The sequence below is a fragment of the Hoplias malabaricus genome, chromosome 13 (assembly GCF_029633855.1).
Source record: "Hoplias malabaricus isolate fHopMal1 chromosome 13, fHopMal1.hap1, whole genome shotgun sequence".
NCBI lineage: Eukaryota > Metazoa > Chordata > Actinopteri > Characiformes > Erythrinidae > Hoplias > Hoplias malabaricus.
In genome coordinates, this window is record NC_089812.1 from 9,689,879 (window position 1) to 9,707,704 (window position 17,826).

General features: G+C 44.1%; 1 protein-coding gene across 1 annotated transcript in view; it reads right to left on the bottom strand.

Annotated features, from left to right (window-relative positions):
* Positions 1 to 17,826, bottom strand: part of unc5a (unc-5 netrin receptor A) — a 224,549-nt gene that overhangs the window by 56,388 nt on the left and 150,335 nt on the right. Inside the window, exons 3-5 of the mRNA XM_066642294.1 lie at positions 15,281 to 15,424; positions 10,682 to 10,785; positions 9,703 to 9,883 (exon numbers count right to left, since the gene is read on the bottom strand). Of these exons, the coding sequence (XP_066498391.1) occupies positions 9,703 to 9,883; positions 10,682 to 10,785; positions 15,281 to 15,424 (429 nt within the window). The remainder of the gene's footprint in view (positions 1 to 9,702; positions 9,884 to 10,681; positions 10,786 to 15,280; positions 15,425 to 17,826) is intronic.

The following is a 17,826-nucleotide window of genomic DNA, read 5'->3' on the forward strand; positions in this document are numbered from 1 at the left end:
TAATCACCACTCCACTCCAACTGTGTGTGTGTGTGAAATGGAAATAGTCTGTGTGTGTGTGGGCGGAAATATCTTTCTACAGTGACTGCAAATATGTTTATGAAAGTGCTGGTCTGATTAGGTCTTTTAGTTTTTTTCTTAGATCGGTGGAATTTCATGTTCATGGGCGAGCGAGCAAGTCAACATTCATAAACATCATTCCATTGTGTTTAAACAACATGATTCAATGTGTGGATTGTGTTTTGAGTTTTACCGTATGCTCTATCTTTATGTGGCCTTGTTTCTGGAGAACTGTGAAATCTTCACAGCTGGGGATTCTCACCCCAACCGTTGCCACTCATTGCTCCGGGTTCTGTCACTTCCACAGCTTCAAAATCCAAAGCTTCAAAATTGCTGTGTGTGAGGAGTTTGGTGTGTTCTCCCTGTGTCTACAGCCCAAAAACATGTCAGTAGGTGGACTGGCTGTGTGAAATCTCGACAGGTGTGAGTGTGTAATGCCCTGTGATTGACTGGCACATTGTCCATAGTGTTTCCTATGATTTCAGTTAGGCCCCAGACACACAGCAACCCTCATTAGAAGATAAATGAATAAACGACTGAAGGAACAAATGAGTTCATTTCTGTTCCACCAATGCAATGGTGATTTGATCTCAAGAAAAAGATGCCTATGGATTTCATTTATAAATAAAGGTAAGCCCATGCAATGTATGTTTTTATTTGTTCATATATTCACTTTTGGCAACAAGTACAGTTGATGGCAAAGATGTGTGTCAGAGCCATTCGAAAACTTAACAGGTTCCTTTCACATCTTTCCAACAAGTGATAATGAAAATCTGGCTAAGATCCTATACACAGGCGGCAATGAAAACTGTGGAATTAAATATGACTCACATAGACTAATAGAATGTGATATTAAACAGGAAAAATACCATTGCCTAATCAAACCAAGTTTTTGAGAATTTAATAATTTCATTTCTTTTCTCTGTCCAGTGCTCTGTCCTTGACCTTGCTGCACTTGACTGGATATTACCTAGTTACTAATACAATAGGAAGCAGACCACAGCAGGTCCATGTAGCATTCCAAAGCAAGCCATTCTATTGGTTCATGTGTTTGTGTGTGTGTATGTGTCATCAACAGTACAGCCCTCATGCTGAGTTTTGTGTGTGTGTTCCCTGATATGGCCATTTAGAGGAAAAACCTCTTCAAAGTGCTATGACCTGACCAGCCTGTGACTCACTGGATGCTCAACAAGAGGCTCATCAGGCTCTGAGCCACCATTAAACACGTACTGACCACTAGGCTCTTATCGGCCCCCAGCCCCGGCCTGATTGGCCATTGTGTTAACTTACCTGATTGTGCCTTTGAACTTACGCCAAATAACGTCTTTGCTTTTTAACAACAGCATAGGACTAAAGGAAGGAAAGGAGCTCTATTATAGAATCAATACTACTCCTAAATCTACTCCAGCATTCATCCGTCTGTTCAAACCAAATTAATCTATTTCCTAAATTCCAGTTAACATCGTAAAAACAAAGACACTGTTTTTTTTTAAGAAACTCCACCTTGTTGCTGAAGGACTGCTAATCTGATCGACCGTATGCTAACAATATCAGTGGAGTGGGGCCATGAATGGACCCTGTGATGGCGTCCATTCAGAAGGTGAAATAGCCAAAAGCTTGTGGACAACTCCTCATCCCTCATCAGTAGTAGACTGACCTTTACTACACATCTGGAAATATTTTACACCAGATGTTGGAACATGGTTAACAAAATTACATGGCAGCCAACCGCAGTAACATTTCTTTTGCAGTTCTACTATGAAAACCTTAAGAAGTTCATCTCTCCTTCTGATAATGGAACGTCAATGTACACAACTTGACCTTCAGACCCCTGTTGAACATTTGACATGTACACGGTCTGTACTTACTACTAAAGACTTTTCTTCCTCATTTTATTATATTTGACATTGCCCAAACACATAAGTAATAGAAACAGCTCCACCTTGTGGACAATTGTCAAGCTGCTAAACCTGAGAATGTGAGTGAGTTACAAGCCTTCGTTTCATGAGGTGACTGGCAAAAAAAACAAAAAAATACCTTTTCACTGTCCTTATACACCTCCTACTCCCTTCCTCTCACACACAGCACTGTGTTGGGGTGGTGGAGCTCATTTATCAGATCAATATAATGTGTCTGTGTGCACCTCGATGCCATGGGAGCCATAGTGTGGACACCTGAAGCCGTTCAGTAAATGATGATTTATGCCCTTCCTAGTCGCCTTGGTAAATCAGGGCACAGATAGGATTTTTAAGACATGCGCTTGTCTGAGTGTCTTTGTTCGATGATGAATGAGCGTGAGGAGTCGCCTGGTGCATGCTCTAAAATTGTCCTCTGACTGCTTTGGACATGCTATATATGTGGTCAGAATATACACTGCCTGATTCTGCCTGTACCTTCTTTTGCTAAAGTATCAGAAAACACAGTGAGCAAGTCTTGTGGCTGAAATGGGCAATTCACACTAGTTGCTGTCACATTGCTGTGAGGATTCGATGGCATTCAGCTATGGAAATATTATTGTAGTTGGATGTCGGATGATTAGTTCTGGATTGCTAATCCCAAAGGTGCAGGACTACCCCAATATCCCGATATAGTGGAGCCTCTCTAACCTATGCATGGCTAATGTCCAGCTGCTCCAGCTGCGCTCAATTAATTTCAAGCATTTCTACTGAGATTTGACAAGCTTATGTCTTAGCATCTTATGCTACTTTAGTTTTTGTAGATCCAGCAGGTCCTGGCTAGTGGGGTACGGCTGGGACAAGGGGGAGTCTGTGTCAGTTTGTCACTGTAAGACTTGTGGTTTTTCTGTGGTGATGAATATTTCTGAGCAGTAGGTATAGTCCCCTGGGGGGAATGAGCTAAACCCATTCACTGGCCATTGCAGACAGGGCGCATGACTTAGTCAACCTTGGCCTGGACACGCTGGCGCTGTGCTGTGTCCTGGACCAGAGCTCAGGGAGAGTAAGCAAAACATTCACAGCCCTGAGAAAAACAATACCTTCAGGGGCAAGCCAGGCAAGACCCTGGAAACAAGCCTCATCAAAAAGCAGAGGGATGCTGAAGTCCCTACGTTCTTCTTAACTACGCCACCCCCGACCCCCTTTTTGAAGGAGACATGTTATGAAAGCTTTAGATTCTGTATCATAAGGCTTATAGGAACACCATATGTTCAAAAATTTGTAGACCCCCATTACTTTAAAGTATATGTCCATTGTGGACACAGACATTCACCTCTGTTCTGGAGCAGCTGCACATGAGCCTAAAATCACATATGCCAGATTCCAAGTGTGGATGAGGGGGATATAGCCTCAAGTCACTGAGCTGTGGGAAGATGCATCACTGTTCAATATCACTTGAAGGTGTTTGCAATTCAGAAGTCACCCAACATTGGTACATGACCTCACCAACGTTTATGTGAATGAATGCAATCAAATTTTCACATCGATTTTCCAACATCTAGTCTACGGCCAGAAGAGTATGAGCTGCTGATTTCACTTGCAACAAAAATAGACTACCTCCATATATTAATTCCCTATACACAAAGTAAATGCTGGGCGAGTGGGTCTCCAGAAATCATACTGTGTACTTGTTAGCATTATAGACCCAAAACCATCAGCCTTGGCTGGTTGATCACCTTTGGACTGAATCCTTTGCCTAAAGCCATTACTGTTTTCTTTTTTTTGTTTCCTTTCTCCTCAATTCTCCTTCCATTTTGTGCCCTAATCATGTGTAATCCATCCTTATACTGAACTCCCTGTGGAAGGAGCCATTGTGTTAGGATTTTTCTTCCTTTTTTGCCAAACGTATTCCTTACGTAGCTTTGTTACTTACGCTGCTGCGTGAAGTTGATGTCTGATTAAATTACGCCGTTTGTGTTTTGTGCTGAAACATGAGAAAGGCCTAAGTAGCTAAACCTTGCTCAAGAAGTGGGTGGCAGATGTGAACAGAGAGAGAGAGAGAAAGAGAGAGAGAGAGAGAGAGAGAGAGAGAGAGAGAGAGAGAGAGAGAGAGAGAGAGAAGAAAGATATTGTGTGTGAGACAGCGACTCAATTGACAAAAAGACACAACATCCTCTGCTGTTTCTTGGATGCTACCATATTTTCCAGCAGGCACTAATTCCATCATAATGCTTTCTCAGTGATGACCGCGTCTGGCCCCCTGCTCCAGAACCACTGCAGTGGGAGATGCAAGTGGTCTTTGAATATGTAAAGTCAACAAGAAATGTAGAGTCTAACAACAGGCTTGGAACAGCTGCTAGCATAGGCTCAGTGGACGTTCTAGCCTTAGCATAAGCAACTCTATGGTCTGTTGTTCACAAATCATTTTGTTTAGCAACAAAAACACAAAGGCCTTTTACAAAACACACAAAAGTCTTAACTCTTTAAAGAAAAACTTAATAGAAGAACTCACAGAGCAAAAGCAAAAGGGTATGCCTCAACTGCACCAAGGGTCAGAAACTTTGACACCAGAAACCTGGACATTGGTTTGACCATGGGTCCAGGGTCAAAGGTTCCTAGTTTTATGGCTGATGGTATCTGGCAACCTGACATCAGGCCTAAGGCGTGTAATACATGTGCTGGCCAACTAGGATGTAAGTGAGAGTGCTACTAAAATGACCCCACTATGGGGTAGGGTTATGTTTAGGTTTAGGGTTAAGGTTAATGTTACTGTTAAGGATGAGGGTTGCTGTTAGTATGGAAGGAATGCTAGCACTGTCCTAATATCAAGGCAGCTGAAACTGTAATTTTAATGTTAAGTTTCAACCTACAGGTGCTACAAAGGGTACTTAGAGCAATGCTACTGAAGAACCATATTTGCAACTAAAAATGCCCTTTAAAGCCCCTTTACGTTTAAGAGTGTAGTGTTCTCATATAGTGATGCCTACAGCTAGAAATGAGGGTTATGTTTAAGCTGACGTCTACTGTTAAGCTCAGGGTTAGGGTTTAAGGTATGGTTTAGGCATCTGCTGGGATCTAGGTACAGTTTTGCATTTAGCCTTATTTTAGATGTTTAAAAATAATGGTTCTACAAAGATTCCTTAGTAAAGAAAATGGTTCTATGTAGAGCCCTGAACACTTGAAGAACTTTTGCATGATTCAAGTGTTTGCATGATGAAAGGATTCTTCAGATTGATGGATAATGTGCTGTAGAAAAGGGTTCTATTAGGCTCCAAAAATGGTTCCTCTATTGTAACAAGCTTGACATTGTAACAATAGAAGAACCGTTTTTGGTGCCATTCAGAACCTTTTTAAAATGGTGCTTTACCAAACCACCTATAGCCCATTCTCTATCAATCTAAAGAACCCTTTCATTCTAGTACCAACAGAAACCAGTGGTACTTGCTGTTGTATTCTTGTCTTTGCTTTTAATTTTGGTTGCTGACTGGAGCCCACTACACTTTACCAAATTGTCCAATAAGGAATGGTAAGGAATGGTATTTTTACAGAAACAATTGTTAGTTTTTATATTTATATTAAATAAATATACTACTGAAATAAAACCATAAATGCCAGTGTTTCCAGTTAGGGTCAGATCCTGTTTTGAAAGCAGCACTGGTCCACAGGAAGTTAGCAAGACACCTAGCAGCTGCAAAGAAGACTACAGCACTAGGAAATGACATGGTTCAGTTATATTATTCATATTTTAAAATCAATCTTGTACCTTTGAAGCTTGACGCTACCAAAATGTTACCTCAGAGGTCTTGAAATCCAGAATCCATTTCCAAGCTTAGAATTGGAATTTAGCAATTTTAAAACGCTAGTTCTTTAATCACTAACTCTTGAGGTAACTGTCTGCTCATGTAGTTGACCAAGTTAAATCCAGGATTAGCCTCTAGCTTCAGTGTCTGAACTTGAAGAACTTGTCAGAAAAGACCATTTTGTGTTCACTGAAATGTCACTCAAATACTGCTAATATCCCAGCCGTCCCAGACTGCATGACTGTTATACGGTTCTATCTTTGGATTTCAAAGGCTGACCCATTTGAATGAGCATGGCGTCCCCCTTCCACCCTTGCTCACTCATAGCAACTCCCCCACTGCACAGGATCAATAAACTCTACGGCAAAGCTGTCACATTGCTCCCTTGCTCTTTGTCATCCTCCCTACTCTCCTTGTCAGTCTTGCTTTCTTTGTATCTCTAAAAGGAGAAGTATATCTGGGCCTATTTGTGTGCGCAGAGATGCTCTGGCTCCCGGGGCGTAGATGTGGCATGCTGCATTAAATCACTCGCTAATGCTCATATTTGCAAGCAGGCCGCTCGGCCGGGTCCCAATCCCTGGTCGACTCAGTAGGGCTCACACACACTCTCAGCGAGAGACCGCCTCGGCTTATGGCTCAAAGTCCTCACGAGGGGAAGGCAAGGACGACAGCACACAAACAAAGATACAGGAATTACAAGAAAAATATAATAATAAACAAGGGCACAGCCACAGATCGTGCGTTCACTAAAGCAAGCCATTGAGCTTTGATTGGGAAGTTGCTGGACAGCTGACCAAGCCAGACTTACAGCATCAGCTTAAGCAAAACTACCTAGCCATATGGTGCACTAGGGCAGTGGTTCTCAAACTGTGATATGTGACTCCTCCCTCTACAATTTGTGAATGGCGGTATGCAATCAAACCTCTTCATATTGCAATGAAAGACAAGTCAGTTTTTTGCTTGCGATGTTGAGAACCACTACGCTAGGCCGTGGGCACGACTGGGCGGTTTACCTGGACAGGTAGCTGTGCAGGCGCTCGTCTGGACGCTCTGGCCCTCGCAGGCGGTGCCTCCATTCAGGGGGGCGGGGTTAGTGCAACTCCGGCTCCTCTTCTGCCAGCCACGGCCGCAGACGGCACTGCACGCTGACCAGGTGGCCCACGTGGACCAGCCGCCATTCACTGCTCGCCCGCCCCGAGAGAAACCAACAAAGCAGGTCAGGGTTACCCGACAAGCAGCGGCAACCAAACAGCTGTTACACCCTGTCCTAAAGGTGGAGGGGGGTGGGAGAGTTCCCAAAATGGCACAGGGGTGACGTTCCAATCACTTACCAGCTGACTGCGAAGTTCCTGATTTTGTGGGATTATTGTCAATGGGTGAAAAAAAAACCCTTCATTTTGAAAAGTTGTCAAAGTCAACACAAATTCCATAGTGTTATATTCTGGCCATTTTCATAATGATTCAAATTGCTCTACCTTGGAAATGCAACCCCCTGCACCTTTAAGGCAAACCACAGTCAACAACAACAATGAGGACAAGAGGAAACAGGAACATAAACACCATACTTGCCAACCTTTAGAGCTCAGGCTCTTTTTAGGGTCCACCACAAGGAATATTTGGAATTTGAGTCTTTTAACATACAACAAAGCTAAAATTCATCACTCTTGCTTACACCCGAGGTCTCATCTGTTGTTTCAAAGCAGCACATACAATGTTATGAAGTGTAGGAACTAATGGTAAAGCTTGTAAAGTGTTTTTTCGCCAAGGTTAAAACTGCATTAGCTGACTAGATTTGCGTGCCAAACTCTACATTAACTTTATGAATAAAGGCACTGGAAACTGATTTGAAGATTCTCCTGGAAGTATCAGGATGGTTGGCAAGTGTGGCTCACACTAAGTCAGTTGGTGGTGCCCAACAAAATGGCTGCACTGAGGGAGTTGGGACAATTACAGTACATCACACCACTCCATGCTGTTGCCCTTGTCAAGTCATAGCGGCGGCAATCAATCAAGCTCTTTACCATCGTCTAACGTCTAATGAATGTTAACGCTAACTTGGCTCAGAAAGGTGGGGACAGACAATGATTTTTCCAGCACTTCTTTCATTCCAAAAGCTCCCGTGCTTGTACTGCGAGCCCTTGTGTATAGCACTGCTAGGGAGTGCTTTGCTACGCCAATATATTTCTTGCGAAACACGTAAGCCCGGCGGATTTCTGCGATGATCCCCAGACCTAAAGTTCACACTGTGTTTTTAATCAAGTCCCACGACTGCTGTCTGCTGCTGTCTACCTCCCTGTTCTTTCTTTTCCCTCCCTCTCTCTCTTTTTGTGGCTCAAAGCAAATCTGATTTCTTCTGTTCTGGAGCAGTCGGTGCTGATTTGTTGTCTGCGAGCCTTGATCACCAGTCAGGTTTGCGTCGGGCCACTGAGGGCTCCTAATTCACGGGCTGAATCACTTCCGTAGCCTCTCTAGCTCCAGTGATTGCCCACCGCCGAGAGGGAAATTGCGCGGCGACTGGCGCGGGGGCCCTGATTACCTCTTAGCACACAGTTGAGCCATGTCAAAGCCGGCCTCGTTAAAATGCATCTCCACCCTCCCTTCCACGGCTCTAATAACAGCCCTTACCCCACCTACGGCACAGCCAATGAGAGCGTGGCCAAAGCTTCACACGAGTAAACTGACATTTTAATGTGAAGCCATAGGGGAACAAGGGGGAAAAAAATAGAGGAAAAAAAAAACACACATAGGGACCAGGTCTAATAGTTCCTTTTGATCAAAAGCCATTCACAGGGAATTTTTTCGTAATTAATTTTTACAATAGCAGCAAATTGGCCATCGCTCTGGCGAACACTGCGCAATTTGAACCCCGCCAAATTGTACGGCTAGGCAGCCCACCACTTATTTGCTATTTTTCAGTCTCTGTATGAGGGCCTCGCTGTGATTGACAGCACAAAGAGCAAACAATAGGGCGCGAATTTCGCTCAGTTCGCTGCTCCGGTCCCCTTGCAGAGCCTTCCAGCTAAAATCCTGCGAAAATCACCTCGTGCAATTCAATCACATTCAGCCGCCTAATCTAATCTCTCCATCATCAGGGCAATAATTGCTTTCATCTTTTAGCATTGTTGTTTCTTGTGTGGTAATAAAATACACTGCCCTTACTGTTCTGTTGGGCAGAAGCCATGTTTGGAAAAAAAATAAAAAATAATCTTCCTTTGTGCATGTTGACATTACTCTATTTGAAAGTCATGCGGCTGCCCCATCCCTTCTCATTACCACTTCCGAACCTCTTTCATAAGCCTCAGATTAAATATTAAAAAAGATTAATACTAAAAGTCTTGAGTACCCTCGTCTGTGTCCCTCTGGAGGTCTGGAACCCTTGATTTCTGCCACTTTGCTCTGTTCCCAGTGACTGATTGACTGTCCTGATTAGCCGAGAGCATTACGTGTCTTTAATGTATGCTACTTTTCGGTCCAGGGGAGTCCAGGGACCACCTGCTGGAACAGGCAACGGCCAAGGGCTGCGCATAATAATAAAGGTCAGCTAGCTTATCAAGCCAATTCCTTATTTGCTTCCAGTGCAAGCCCAACTGCAGAGTACCAGTAGGAGAGCCTTGATTATGACACTGTTGGAATTTCTCAATCATGCCTGCACCCTTCATACCTGGACTTGTATCAGAATTCTGCTGTAATGAAGGCTTTCCAAGGATCAGTGGTTTGGCTTGGCTTATTGGTTCTAAGCTGTGGAATGGTACAAGGGGCAAAAATGGTTAGCCTGCATCTGCTCAAGCTGGGTTAGCAGTCGTTCAAATTTGGCAGCCGCTCCTGTGCCTGTCTATCAAGCCACCTTCAGTGAATTACTCTTGACTTGTGGGTCAAAACCCATCTCCAACTTTTGTGTAGCTGTTGAAAAGGTGTGTGAAAGAGAGGGGCCTAGAGAAGGGACGCACCGTAGACAATCACGGCCGCCGAGGAGCTCTTGCGGCGGGCCACAATGTTCTTGGCCACGCAGGTGTAGTTGCCGGTGTCGGCCAGCCGGGCCTTTTTGATGATGAGATTATGGTCCGCTGTGATGAAGAAATTGGGGTCAGCCTTGGGGTCGATCAGCTCCTCATTCCTCTGCCACTCCACCTGGAGAAACACACACACAGAGGAAGATACACATACAGACACACACACACAAAGAAGGCATTCACAACCTTAATCTGGCACAGCTGCAAGTTTCAGGCTTCGGCTGTGGGCCGTTTTCAAGGCCACCGCTGGGGTGCCGGAGGTTTAGACGCTGGCAGGAGTTTCATTTTGCCTTCAGGGAGGAGGGCTGAGGATTAGCTTCCCTCTGTTTTTTTCCTAGCCCCAGCTAAAGATTCAGTAGAAAACAAAGACTCAGCCCTGGTGGAATAGTTTAAGAAACAGAATAATTACCGCTGTCCTACTACGCTCGCCTCTGATTGGCCCTGCTTACATTTTAATAGGCTACAAAGGTATTAAGGCGGCCAGGCGTAAAAATTGAAATGTATTCAGTCATAAAGTCATCCTGGGACAGTTTTTTCCAAAGACAAAAAACGAGTCAGCTTGTTCTTAAATATTTCATGCCGTGGTTGTCTGAGAGGCCACCGAGGAGAGCGGGATAACTGCTGTTGTTATTGGACTGGCTGGAGGCACCGGTGGGCAGCGTTGAGTCAAAACAGCTGGCCACAGTCTGGTCCAGTCCTGCATCCTCTGCAAACCTACATGAATTATTAATGGACCTAGAAGAGCTGCCAAAAGTACAGAGCCGAGCCTCTCGTCCATGTCCAGCTGACAGGACAGACGCCATGCCGTTACACATGGTGAAATACTGCCGAGCTCATACAGACGCCGAGATAAACTGACTAGTGGGCTAATTAGCAGGAACATTTTTTATGTGTAAATGAGCGTTCTGCCACTCACCTCTGCCGTGGGTACGCCCTCTGGAGGATGGCAGCGGAGTAACACTTCCTGGTCCAGCGCCACCTCTTTACCCAGCGGTTCCTCCTCAAAGTTCTTCCTCAGATCTGAAGACCAAAGGCATCCATTAGCACTTTCAAGCTAAGTTGAGCACCCTGTAAATGACTTGAGCAAAGCTACTGGTCCTACTGAGGGTCCTTCTGTAATTAAAAAGTCACTAGCATTTTTATATCTCAGATCTACCCTTGAACTTTTACACCACATCAAATGTCCAGCAAGGGTAGCCCAAGGAAGAAATAACAGGCCTAGACCAAGGGACCATGCTGAAATTGGGGTTCTTGCCTGTTTCAGCTTCATAAACACACTAGAGGCATTATACTTTGTAAATATGCAACCTAATCTTGAGGCAATTTTCTGAACTGAGGGGTCTCCGTAAGAAGTTTGTCCCTCTTTGTTGTTGCAAGGGCCTAGATGACTAGATATTGGGACATTGCTGCCAGGATTTGATGGCATTAATAAGGTCCACTGCTCAACAGCCCAATGCTGGAGGGCTATATACAATCTTATAAAAGATGGTTCTTTATGCATAAGTATACAGTCCTATGCAGTTATATTCCACACACAGAAATAAAGTCCTGCTATTATTACAATGTCAAGTTGTAACATTAAAATAACCCTTGCTTTGGTGCTATATGGAAGCATTTTCAGAAACCTTTGACACAGAACATTATTAATGCATATTACTAAAGGACAACTAGGTAGTATTTTGACCTTAAAAATACAGCTTCGAAATAATGTGATGCCTCACTGACCTGTAATAAGAAAATACAGCCTCTGTCATTGCTACACTGGGATCAGCACTACAGAAACTGCACTATGTAACTTTGGGAAAGTGTAGGAAACCACACCCTCCTTCCTCGTCTTTTTCCCCCTGTGATTTCAGGGCAGGGCTGTAATAGCAAATTACACTCTGCAACTGTAGGGGGAGCCCAGGAGCAAAACTACCACATCTTTCCTATTGTTCTTTTAAGCATTTAAATTGTTTTTTTGAGTGTTTATGGTTCAACTGAGAACCTTTCTTTTAACAAAGAACCTTATAAAAATAGCTGGCATTGAGAACGGTGACCTTTAGTTATAAGTTGTGTCTACAAATGTGTGGACAAACAGTAAACCACTGCCTTTTCTTTTGTGCGTATTCAACAGTAAGGACAAAGGTAAGGTCACATTCCTCGCCGTTAGATTATTATTGGTATTTTTCACACCGTCCAAAAATAATCTCAACGTTAACAAGTTCTAAAAATAATAACCTGTCAGAGCTGTTACCCAGTTATTACAGTAACGAAGATATTCCCTGAGAAGCAGGTGTGTTCACTAGCTTGTGTTTGTTTGCTGAGGAGCTAAAAGTGTATGAGCAACACAGGGCCCAGTGCTTATTTGGTGCTGCTTGGCTGCGTTAGAGAATGGCTGTCTGAAGCCCTGGGGCCAAGCATCAACTGAGAGCAATTGCATTATCCCACCCCCGCCCCTCCCCACACACACACACACACCACACACCACTCTACAACGGGGTATCCGCGCACCCCTCCACCCCGCAGGCTACTGAGACAAGTGTTGATGCGAGTCAGATTGCATTTGCTCCTCCAAATTACGTTACTGCTGATAAAGACGCTTTGAGTCACAGCGCCAATGGATGGTAAAATGCTTTCAAAACAATCTTTGCATAAATGTTTACGACTGGTGTAATGGAGGACGGCTTGAGCGAAGAGGCGCCTATGGAGACAGCTGCCCTTGCAGAGTATCTGTTTCCCTATAACAGCGTGGGGTGGTGGGGTAGGGGAGCCGATGAGTAACTGGCTGCTCTCGAGCCTGGATGGGCGTGGTTATGCTAATATGTGGATTTCCAAATCCAAAATTACCCAAATCTGCTCATCTCCAAATCCAAATCCAATTTGCTTTATTGGCTGAAATTGATTAAAATAACACTAGGTAAGATTTGGTATCTTTTGCTACTGGGCTCCCCCTACTGGTGCAGTGTGTAATTCATTTTACAGCGCTGTCCTATAATTAAGGTGGAGTGGGGGGAGGGAGAGGAGGTGGTTTCCTACTGACCTCCAAAACTTTCATAGCACAGTTTCTGCGGTGTTGTGCTTGGAGTAGCAAAGTCAGAGGCTCTATTTTTCCTTTTAAGGCCGATTTATACTTCTGCGCCGACTCGACGCAGAGCTTACACGTTGCAAGCGTTTATATTTCTGCATTGGTGTCTGCGCTGCTCTGCAATTACTCCTCCACAACACTAGGGCTGACTCTCAGACATCCTTCCTCTACACTACGTAATAAACAATGTATTGGTGTAGTAGAATTACTTTTAGAAATCTTTAAAGTGCACTTTTAAGGGAGTAGGTTGTTGTTTGGGACAGAGCAGAGTTTCCATGAGGTGCCAGGAAAGTAACAAATACAAAAACTTGCAGGTTTTTCCCGCATATTATCACTTCTTGTGGAGTTGTTCTTTTCCCAGAGTATTTTTCCTTGATTCAACATTTTTATTCATCCCTGATGTCCACATCATGTCTGAGGAAATATCTCGCATGTTTTTGCCCTTCTTCAGTTCTTCATAAACAATGTTTGTCCAACTTCTGACCAACCACAGTAGTTCTGGTCTACGTTAGGTACGACGTGTAGTTACATTTCTGGAGAGGTGCACATCAGGCCACAGCGTAGGGTTGACACAGACGTATAAATTGGGCTTTACAGGTAACGAAAGCATCACAATAACCTTTGTGTGAATTTTATTATCATTAAGCGAGCTCCCATCCAATGGTGAATACAAATACAATAAATACAAAGACGTATTACAGAAACAGTGCTGTAAACTGCTGTTACTTTAGCTCTGTTCAAACTAAAAGATGACAAACTTTTAAGGTGTAAAATTTTCCAAGCTCAAGATCTTGTTTGAATCTGTTGGAGGCACAGACACTGTTCTGACTCAGGTTTTGGCTGACTACTCTGATGTTAACTGATGTTAGCTAAGTCCAGTGTGAGTTCTGTCAATAGATCTTGTGTGGGAGACAACAAGTCTTCACCAATATCCACCGTTGCATCAGTCAGCTCTAGCTTTAGCTCATCTGAAAAGGCAGCCTTTCACATACCAACTAACCTCACCAATTTCCCTCGACTGTACTTTAAATAATTAAACATGTTTCCAAACGTTTCCTTCTGTGAACTGCTGAGCTTCTGTGTTGTGGAATTCCTAACCCCCTAACCCTCTTAACACTGGCGCTTGTTGATGTTTCTTTGCTATCACAAGCTTGAAAGGCAACTCAGATCTCAAACTTAGTCAGATCCCTGATGGAGACAAGCATCCTTTGCAAGATGTATGTTCATGGCGAAGTAATCAAGGCTAGTCATTTCAGCCTTGGACACACAGGCACAAGAAAAAAAAAAAAAAAAAAAAAAAGCCCATGTCATGGCTGTCCATAGCAATCAGGCCGTGGCGAATGCTGAGCGCTAAAGAGGGCTCTGGTGTGTTCGATTTAATTAAACTGGATTTAACGGGTCTGGGCAGCACTGCGGGCAGCGCGGTCGTGGGAGGTGGGAAATAAAAAAAAAAAAAAAAAAACAGAAAAGAGAAAGAGTCACCGTCCTCGTCCGACTCTTCCGTGACTTTGAAGGCGGGACTGGAACGAGGTTGAGATGAAAGTGTCTGTGGGGGGTCTTGGGTCCTTTGAGTGATTTCATGTGAAGCCCCAAGTTTGAAAGAATGTCGTGATTATGGGGAGATTAATAGAGGGGAGGTTGTCAAAAAAGAAAAAAAAAGGAAAGAAACAAAAAAGAATCACAGCTTTTTTTAATGGCTCCTTTTACTTAGTGTTAAAGGCTGTGGGGGTCTGAGGTGGGGAGTGATAGCCCTCTTTTGTTCTCTGGGCAGATTGAAACGCTGGCACACGGAGAGACGCATCATAAATCCGCTCCGATTGCGAGGCACTTTCATCATTGTTTTCGCGGCTACGAGCAGAGCTTGTTTCGATGGGGACTCGGCCTTAAACGAAGGGCGCCGTTTGCTGTCGGGATGGCGTTTTTTCTCCCAGAACTGAGGGCCTCTTGGTGCCCTAATCACATTATCACACTCCCAGATATGGAAAAGCAAGCGGCCTCTCGAGGCAATTACCGCGTGTTACGTCGCAGATTAGCGGCTTACCCTGCCACGGGCTCGCTTTTTGATCAAACTTCCCAATCGAAAACGTTAAATAAGTCATACAAGCCCATCTGGATCAATCAGCCTCGGGGAGCACACACACACACACACACACACACAGGCTGAAGTGCTGGGATTGATTGGACTAAATGCAATTTGGAAATCATTTTTATTCTAGAGCGTATCAAGCCCCGCCATTGGAAGAGGCCAAATCTTCAGCCTCGGCAAAAAGCGAAAGATGCTCCCAGCAAAAGCCGTGTTGAATTCTAAACATTTTCCCTTGGACAAGTGAGGTTTTTTTCTTTATTTCCCTCCCCAGTACACACACAGACACACACAGACACACACATACACACTCATGCCCCAGATTCCGAGCAGTTGGCTGGTCCAGACGTGTTAGGATAACTCACAGGCGATTCGCACGTAAGCCTTTTGGCTCTTCTGGGTTCCTGTAGTGCTCCAGGCCACACACTGACACCAGTAATCCTCCAGGCCGAAGATTTTCTCCACCTGCTGCCTGGAGATGTCAATCTTCACCTCGATCACTGGGAGACCTGGAGCAGAGCAGAGGACAGATACAAAACAGGGTTAACCCTTTCACATAGGACATCACCTACTCTTTCCTTGTAATGTACAAGGATTCCATTGGTTTCTCTGTACACAGCTCATTTACACGTATAAACCACACAGGTACGTTATCCTTTAACCCCTCAAACGACCTCAGAGACCTGTTCATCCAGTGCTTTTTTTGGAAATCAAGGGTATTCCAAGCAGGATTTCTTCCATTTGCTGACATAACAGCTTCAACTTTGAGTCTGAATTATTATCTGTACAAATACGTTTTAAAGCGTTTTTCTGTAACGTAAGATTGTAATTCAAATTGAACTATAATACATTCTCCAGCTGTTTTGAGATATTATGGTGACTGTGTCCTTGTATTAAAATGACCATTTTATACATTTTATTTGTGTCGTTTTATTCAATAAAAGATTTAAACAGTGTGGAAATGGCGAGTGAGAAGAAACGATTGGTCACTTCATTCGTTATGAGCTCCATCAGGAAAAAGTTCTGCAAAAGCAAGTGATCTGTTCTGTTTTTGAGGATAATATTGTGTCCTAAAATACATGTAAAATAAATAGATGGCGATTTTGATGTTAGCGATTGTCCTTGTACAGTTTTAATATTGAATTTTAATGGGGCTTTGTCATTTTTAATACCACACTGGAGTTAATATAAAATGACAAATCAGTGGGAGAATGTTTGAATTTTGAGTTACAATAATAAATAACACAACAAACAAATAAAAAACAAACAAAACCCACATTGACACTTATGTACACCTAATAGATGATGAGTTGCTGCTGTGAGGATCTGATAGCAGCTGTGGGAGCACTGTCACATGATAACCTTTCAATTAATGATTTAGTTTTTACTGGAAATATCTGTGAATCTCATGATGCCCCCAAAATAGAATTAGACTCACTTTACTGGCCACAGTGCTTTGTTCTCTGCATTAAGCCCAATCCGTGCAGTGAAACACACATTTACACACACACTAGTGAACACTAGGGGGCAGTGAGCACACACTAACCCGGAGGGAGGCCCCAGCCACGGTGCCAGGGGAGTAGTTGGGGGTTAGGTGCTTTCGCTCAAGGGCACTGGTTATAAGCTCAGTTCCCTAACCATCAGGCCATAAGAAGAGTGCTTGGAGGAGAGCACTAGCATTAGCCTTGCTAAGGGAAGCAGGAAAGCCATAATCCACTTCCGATTGCACGAAATTCCCATGCGAAACAGTATTAATAAGCGGATCTGTGTATTTATGAATCTCGTTATTGTCGTCTACTTCCCCCATCAACTAGTGGACGATGGCACCTCATTAAATCTGAAATGAATGAAATTCCAAGCCATAAAAGGAGATAATATATTCATAAAATATCATTCGATATCGTGACAATCTGTCAGCGCTCGGGACGAATGTGTGATCTCTACACGAGCACAACACATAATTCCATTTCTGACAATTACGAATGAACGGCGTCCGAGTTAAGCGGCCTGTCACGCGTTATACACTCTTGTTTTGTGGAGGATGTGCTAGTGGTGTGTGTTTATTCGAGTGGCAAAGATAATGCAATGAAAAATTATCTCGCTGACTCTCTGATATCTCCCCCCAAGCCATCGCTCATCTCTTAATACAAAGGCATGACCTTGACGATGCCCACGTCTTCCATCCCACCATCCCATCACCCCCCGCCCCAACAACCCCCACCCTTTCACTGTGCTCCCCCAGCCTCTCTCTCTCTCTCTCTCTCTCTCTCTCACTCAGAAGCCTCTTATCTCTCATTCCCTCTCTCTCCCTTTAGTGCTCTTATGAGGCTTGACCATCCACCGCATGATCTCAAGCCAAAGCATGCTGCTGAGATTGGCTTTCCTCGGCACAGTCCTCTACTGTTCTGCTCTTCAGGGAAAGCTTTTCCAGATGTTGGATCATTGCTGTGAGGATTTGATAGCAGCCATAGCAGCCAAAGGAGCTCTCAGAGCACAACCACCAGCCTCTTTCATCACTATCTACTCTCTCAGAGTCCTCTTATCTCTCTCTCTCTCTCTCTCTCTCTCTCTCCTCTCTCTCTCTCTCTCTCTCTCTCTCTCTCTCTCTCTCTCTCTCTCTCTCTCTCTCTCTCTCCTATGAGGCTTTACCCTATGTGTTTGGTTTGTGCCACATGTTCAAGCTGCTTTTCAGGTCTGCTCTTGATCCTCCAGAGCTTTGGTCTTGGAGAGTTGACAAAAACCAGGTGGTGTGACCCACATCTCTGTGTTATGTGCTGTTCCTGGTGGGTCTCAGTGCAGGTGTGTGTGTGTGTAGGTGTGCAGGTAGCCTTGGCAACGAGCAAACAGCCAAGGGAAAGGGGCGGGGTCGCCACTTCTAGCTCTACGCCTCATGGTGGAAATGACCCAGCTG